This window comes from Fusarium oxysporum, chromosome VII (assembly GCF_013085055.1).
Source record: "Fusarium oxysporum Fo47 chromosome VII, complete sequence".
Taxonomy (NCBI): Eukaryota; Fungi; Ascomycota; class Sordariomycetes; order Hypocreales; family Nectriaceae; genus Fusarium; species Fusarium oxysporum.
Window position 1 is genome coordinate 423,516 of NC_072846.1, and position 7,303 is coordinate 430,818.

At 47.6% G+C, this 7,303-nt stretch overlaps 2 protein-coding genes across 2 annotated transcripts; one reads left to right on the plus strand and one right to left on the minus strand.

The window, feature by feature from the left end:
• FOBCDRAFT_241536 (uncharacterized protein) lies at positions 1-827 on the plus strand (the record flags this gene model as incomplete). The annotated part of the gene is made up of 2 exons (XM_059610365.1): positions 1-507; positions 744-827. 2 exons carry the CDS (start codon positions 1-3, stop codon positions 825-827), a joined length of 591 nt encoding a protein of 196 aa, XP_059465282.1.
• Positions 828-1,494: 667 nt separating this feature from the next.
• On the minus strand, positions 1,495-2,722 carry FOBCDRAFT_186039 (uncharacterized protein; the record flags this gene model as incomplete). The annotated part of the gene is made up of 3 exons (XM_059608612.1): positions 1,495-2,195; positions 2,247-2,498; positions 2,563-2,722. The coding sequence occupies 3 exons, from the start codon at positions 2,720-2,722 to the stop codon at positions 1,495-1,497; spliced, it is 1,113 nt and encodes a 370-aa protein (XP_059465283.1).
• Positions 2,723-7,303: the final 4,581 nt, after the last annotated feature.

Genomic DNA, 7,303 nt, shown 5'->3' on the forward strand with positions numbered 1-7,303 from the left:
ATGCCCGTCGTCGTCAACCATAACACGCACCAGGGCCTCAAGCTCGTCAACGGGGCCAGCTATACGGCTTTGGAAGTCATCGTCGACAAGACATTTCCCGGATACCGGGTCTCGGCCAATACGATACTCCACTTTGGGCCCCCGGCGGGGATCCTGCTCACGGCGGAAACGACTAGGGACTTCCACTTCGTCGGCATGCCGCCCGGGACAATACTGCTGACGCCGATGAGAATAAAGATAGAATGCCAGCGGAAACGTCCATGGCAGCGGCATGACGTCACCCGGAAAGGCCTGCCGTGCACTCCAGCGTTTGCATGCACCGACTACAAAGTCCAAGGGAGAACGCTGAGGCGGGTGGCGTTGGAACTGCGCGGAACCAGGACGACGAATATCGATGGTAAGATGGTGCCAAGCCAGTGCGACCCATACAGTCTATACGTGCAGCTGTCGCGCTGCCCGTCGCTCGACGGCATCATGCTAGTATCGAAGGCGCGTGAGAGGGACCTCGTCGGGAACAAAATCCCTGCTGACATGGCAGCTGCGGAGGCTCGGCTCGAACTGCTAAGCCGGGAGACTGTAGAGAAAGCCCAGAGCTGGCTGGATGGGTAGAGGGCATACCTATGTTTTATGATAATAAGAGAAGCACACCACAAGTTGATTTGAAGAGAATGAAAGGACGAGGCTAAGCCCAAACTGTTCCCTCCCAAGATCCAATAGAGCAGCCACATACATGTAGAGCGCAGAGTCGTAATCAGAGCGAAGCTCTTAAGTTCGGGTGCAACAGCATAAGACCTTTCGTTCCCCAAGGCATGGAGAACCAGGAATGATTAATTGATGATGATCCTGATGTCTGTGACTGATCTGTAGATGTGTTGTGTCCTCCTTTTCGTTCGTTCTCCCTCCTCGTCTCTATATCTGAAGAGGCCAAGCCAAGATACTAGACTTGCTCAACCTGCAACAGACCTGTAACGCTGTTCTGACAATTCTGGTATCATCGTGAGACATCTTATCTTGAGGTGGCTGCCTGTGTAACACCATCATGTATATGCCACGTCTCCAAAACACGTGGAGGATTGACGTAGGCATAGGCAAAGGGGTGAAAAAGGACGATGATTTTAGGCGAATTAGAAGAAGCGAACGGCTGCACCAATTAGAGCGAAGCTCTTGAGTTCGGGGGCAACGGCATAAGACCTTTCGTCACTTCGTTCGTTCCTCTCTTCGTTCCTCAAGGCATGGGTTTTTCTATGAACTCTACTACAATTCATTGCACCCATTGTGGGTAGTTGGGAACCAACTGTCACATATAGTTATACCTAATAAATAAAAAATAAAACAAGAGCTAAATAACTTACTATTATTTAAAGCCAGGCTATTATAGCTTGCAATCATAGGGGCAGCCTATTACATACTAAGTGTAATTTTAGAAAAGTTATCTAAAAGAGACTAATAGCCTAATTAGTTCAATAAGATCCTATTATCTGCTTATTCTATTAACTAATCCTCAATCCTTTCCCGTCTCTGCCGGAAAACCTTCCAAGATTGTATAGAGCGTCGAAACTGCTCATTATAGCCATAAGTGATTGCATGTACCAGCCCAATGTATTGTGTAGAAGCCAGTAAGGCGACGAGCCATGGCGGTGATTTGCCTTTAATTTCAATGAATCGGTTGACCACTCCGGGAGTCCAGAGGATAAGGTATCCTAGTGGATAGCCGTTCAGCAACATCATTCTCCGTAGGTTCGGCAACGCTCTGTTCCACGCCGGTTGTCTTATAGCAGCAGCCGAGGCATTGGAAGAATCAGGCTCCGGGTTGCTGTAACAGTGAGCTTGGTTGCTCATGGGTGCTGTAGACGATGAACTGGCTGCATCATTCACGGTTCCGAGTTCATAAGCAACGGTAAGTGACGAGACTTTCATGATGGGCGGCCAAGCTGGAGTAGTGGCGTGCTGATTGCGCAAGGCTGTGTCTGTCGTGGTTATATTTGTTCCGTCGGAAGAAGCCCCTGAGATCCCGAAACGTCCAAACGTCCGTTTGAGCTGGAAATACACCGTAGTATAAATTCCCATGACCAAGAAGAATATGCAGAGGCGCCATCCAAAGGACAAGCTCCAGCGTAGGATAGGATACTTCGCTTGAATCCAGCACCAGTTGCCGCCCACCGGGCCATATGCTTGTAGTCCTAGGGCGGTGAAGCCTTGCAAAACAGTGAGTGTCAACTGCAGTCCATGTTAGAAAAATCACATACTGGTAATGATCCCTGGTATCCATGCACAAAGGCATATTAACATAACACTCCGCAATGACGAATCCTGTAGTAGATAGGCCTTTTGCACGGTGAGTAGAACCGTTATTGATATAAATAATATGTTAAAGTCAATCGTCTGCACTGTGAGTTGGCCCACCCACGCATTCGCGGTACATTGCCCTTTGGTTAGAACTTGGTCAAGTGGGCCATACTTAAGTGCCAGACTGCCTGATATAGTATTATTTATCATATCTGCCAAGTCTTGAGCGGGTTATTAGAAGCCCATAAATGGTTAACCTTTCGATGGTGCCCGTACCGCATAATAGGAGATTGATAATAAGGGCGTGGCGAACGTGTCGACGTGTAGGAGGAGATATCGCATGCAAGCCCAGCACTACTACTATGGCTATGGTTGACAACACAGATCCTACCAAGGTAGGCACTGTAATAGCCAGGTCGACGTGCGATGATGACATCCTGGGTGCCAGGTGATGGGTCAACAGCAGACGGGGTAGGCTTAATCCTACATAGCTTATAAAGTAGCATCCAAACGTGGATATTTCGCATAGACTAGCGGTGATTTGAAAGTCTGCGACACGTATGAGTTGTAGGTTAACTTAATATACGGCTGTAACTTGCGCTAAACCAGAGCCATCTAGCTCTCTTTAAACTAGCCTTCCTTATCTACAGGGTTATATACGAGTCAGTAGCAGCATACTGTCCCCTACCGCCCTGAAGATGCGGCCGCAACTTACGCTAGTGTGTGCCGATCGTCCCGCTAAGTACATGATAGCCAATTCAAGAGCCTATTATTAGATGCTATCAGCAGCAACATAGCCATACATAAGATCACGCAGATCCTTCGCAACACATTTCAATACTCTATTACAGTCCCTCTCGCAGAAAGGCTGCCACAGGGAACCATCCTTCCAGTCGCTTGGCGGACTGGGCAATCCACGCATTGCCAGGGAGGGCAATTAAAGAATCGTCCAACATACAAGATAAGCGAGTGGTACGTTGCCGCAAAAATGTGATATTCTCTGTCGTTGCTAATGATCTGGGCATTTTAGCGCAACAAAGAGCCCTGTAAGCCTAGCTTCCTACTTTCCAAGATGCGTCTCGAGTTGATCATTAGAGTTATCTCAGCCTCGTGAATACCTATGTGTTTCTGCAACCCCTTTCGTCCCTGCCAGAGATATCGTCCTTTGAAAATATGTGCTTCGATGAATTTACTTCTATTCACCTTTCTACTACAAATGGGAACCTGGGTAGGGCTCAACCCAGTAGGTGGGCTATCGTGACAATCTCTGGAAACATGTCAAGTTCCCAGTTAATAACTCACTAATTAAAGACAGCCATTCTTTGTCTAGGAAAAAATCATCTCTGAGGCTGAAATCTCATGGCATTACGACGCTGAAACCTGCTTCGACAGCCCGGAATTGACCCCTCCCCCCCCCCCCCCCCCCCAAGATACCAGAATGGTAGAAGCGGCATACCCTTCCCGGGGCCCCTGAGTGACACCTCCCAGAGAGTAGGGTTGCAGCTTATCAACTACCTCGGGGTTAATCCTTGTAGATAGTAGGGGTTGAGGGTTGTGAAACTAACTAGCTGATAACTAGAGGGAATAAGCTTTAGGCTAGTGATTACAGGTGATCAAAACACGGCATCTTTTCGGACGAGATAAGCTTTTGGAACCGCCGCTACGCAATCAGCCACTTAGCCTGACGGGAGTTTGGGAGGGAGTTTACTGAGTCGCAAAAATCGCAAACACGTTTAATTGGTGCGCATTATCTCTTTGAGTGCCACAGCCCTTCAGGAGCGTCACAACTGGGATATATAACCAATCAAAGTAAGTAAATCAGCCGCTACAGGCCAACTTGTACTCAATCCGCTATAGAGGGTTGTCAGCCAATTGAAATTGTTGAATTAGATGGCTATACCGCAAAAGAGGTAGCCCAGTTACAGGAGAAGACAGCCCTTTCAACTGCGCTTGCGGCGAAGCTTTTGTCACCTTCTTGTACGTGGGGTCAAGTGGGTCGAGATACCTACTGAAGGGCTGTGGCACTCAAAGAGATAGTCACTGCAAGAACTACTTACATGTCGGAGACCGACGTTGGTGCCGCATCTTGCAGTTGATAACTTTACTCTACAGTCCCGTGCAAAAGTTCCGACACATCCGAGGTCCGGACCCCGCTTTCAATTAAACATCAACATCAACACCACAACTTCATCGCGTTATTTCTATAGGAAAAGATGCCTCGAATACGGCAAAAAAACACATCATTCTCCTTGCAAAAGAACGAGGTTTGTAACGATGTACGAATCAGGTGTTTGCATGCAGGATATCGCAGACAGTGAGGGGCTAAGTCGGCATGCGATCTACGGAGTCATTCGACGGTACCATCACCAACAATCAGCAAAAGATTTACCTCGCTCTGGAAGGCCATCACGACTATCAGATATAGAAATAAATCATATCAAAGTACTCATTGGAAGAAACGCTTTTATCTCATACCAAGAAATAATTGATTGCGCCAGTTTGAACTGCAAAAGAAGCACAATTCGTCGCTGGCTTATCAATCAGAAGATACAACACAAGCTTGCACTTCGACGCCCGTTTCTCAGCGAAGAAAGTGCTCAATTGAGAAAAGCTTTCTGTGACAAATATCGCCATGAAGGTGAGTCTTTTTGGTATAGTTGGTGGTTTTCTGATGAGGTCTCTATCGACCGTACAGACGGTGACTATACCAAGTGGTCATTTTACTCTGCTGTAAGTCTAGCCCCTTCTATTTCAGAAGCTTCTTTTGACAACACCACAGGGTGAGAGACTCCATCAAGATAAGGTGCAGCCCTGTAGACGGCCTGGTAGACATTCTCAGATGTTCTTTGGTGCAATTCACTATGATAAGCCGTCTAGGATCGTCCCTAGTAGTCAGACAGACAGACAGATCTATTACGCCCGGTAGGCCACCGCCCATAGGACTCTAAAAACTAAAAATACATACATTTCGCCAATTGATGTCTTGATCTCGCAGAGCCCCTATGTTTCCCGCCTTGTTCTTCTCTGTCTCTTCATTGTTCTCCTTCTAGATTCCCGTATCGGTTAGTGGTAGCAGATCAGCTTGAAGCCCAATTCCTCCAAGTGTTCAGTTTCCTATCTTTGGCGGCTGAAGCGGTGCCTGCTTTTGGTTGTACGAAGGGTAGCTGTTGTTAGTAAGTGTATTTTCGTAATCGGTAGCTCATTGGTGTTGTTGTCATCTTTGCTCTAGGCGACCTGTAGCGATCGCAAATCTGATCGTGGCTCGCACCGCTTCCATATTCGGTGCCCATTTCTGTCCATCCGACGCTGCCTTACCTCCCAGGTGAAAGGATAGGTTGCCACGTTTTTCTTCTACACATTGGTACATCATCTCCTTGCGTTGTGCTGTCCATTTTACGCATCGAAAGAGAAAGTGCTCTACCGTTTCCTTTGCCTGCCCGCATGGACATTCATCTGTTGGTGCTGCTGTAATCTGATAGAGATAACTGTTTAGTCGCGCCATTCCGGTTCTAAGCTGTGCTAATACGCTGGCTTCTTTCCACGATAGCTGATTGTAGAGCAGAAGAGAGTGTTTTCCGGGTAGAGCTAGGTCGACCTTCTTTGAATGCCTGCCAACTCCATCTGGTAGCTTTCTCTCATTCCGCAGGCCTGCCCTTGTTCCACTGAGAATTGTAGTCTTTGCTTTGACCGCCCCTTTTCTCGGCGTGACGTACGGCTCGGTCGCATGACGGGCTGACATCTTGGCTATCTTCTGGATTTTGAGTTCACCACCAGATGCTACCCAGATGAGATTGACTCTGTTTCCGTCATCTCGGAGCTTCCCTACGGCATGATATATCCTCCGAATATGGCTTTGACCTGATTGTTGGCGAGGATTTCCTATAGCTTATGCCGCCGATCTGTTACTCGTCAAGATCACAACGACTCGATACTTCATCTCCGGCAGACAGTTAAGCCCATGGGCGATAGCTGCCAATTCGGCTTCGTAGGGGTTGTGTTCTTCTCTCGTGCCCAGCGTGACCGAAAAGTTCAAGAAATATCAGATATATCAGATGGATATGATAAAACGAATAGGTTCATTGTGTTGTTGTTAGTTCTAAGCTCCATATGTCTGAGAGGAGCACAGCTCCTTACATAGTATCCACATCCCAGCCACCAGTAGGTCGGACCACTTTAGCCAAACTGTCTCAACGGGATAGACGCCTGGATCTGAGTTGATTGTGTTGAGACAGTGTGGCTAAGGTGGTCCGACCTACTGGTGGCTGGGATGTGGATACTATGTAAGGAGCTGTGCTCCTCTCAGACATATGGAGCTTAGAACGAAGAACAACACAATCAACCCGTTTTTGCTTTAACAGATTGATCTGATAAAATTCTATATCTAATTTGAACTGATTGATCTGATTGTTAGTCTGATCTGACGGCAGCTCTGCTCCTCTCAGACACATGGAACTTAGAAAAAAACAACAATACAATCAACCCATTTTCACTTTAACACGCATGAAGTGGTCGATGCATTAAGAGTGAGGTTCCAAGAAGCCATTGATGCTAAGCCGCGGTGGGTAGATTTGGGAGGAGACTAAGCCCTAGAAATCGCCTTCACTGTCAGCTTCATGGTGCAGGGCCAATTCGAAATTGTTCGCCGATTCCTTGACAACAATATTGGTACTCAATTACGAGGTCTCTTTTTGAACGGGGTTCAATCCTGCAATCTTGGGGGTATGGGGAACAAACGGATGCAACCTTATTTCCTCGTCCTTCGGGTACAACCGTTTTGCACTTGGCTGCCTGCGAAAGGTTCCCTGAAATTGTCGAACTTCTCCTCGAAGAAGGGGCCTGCCGTCAATGCCGCTGATATAGATGGCCGAACTCCTCTCATGGGAACGACCTGGCAAGCTGCAACCCATCCAATGCTAATGATCTTGAGGCCCTTTTAAGTGAAGTGTGACGTAGTCAGCAAACTGGCTTAACCTTTATCGATGGGGGCTTGCCCAGTTGCAATTCTCAGGCGACATTT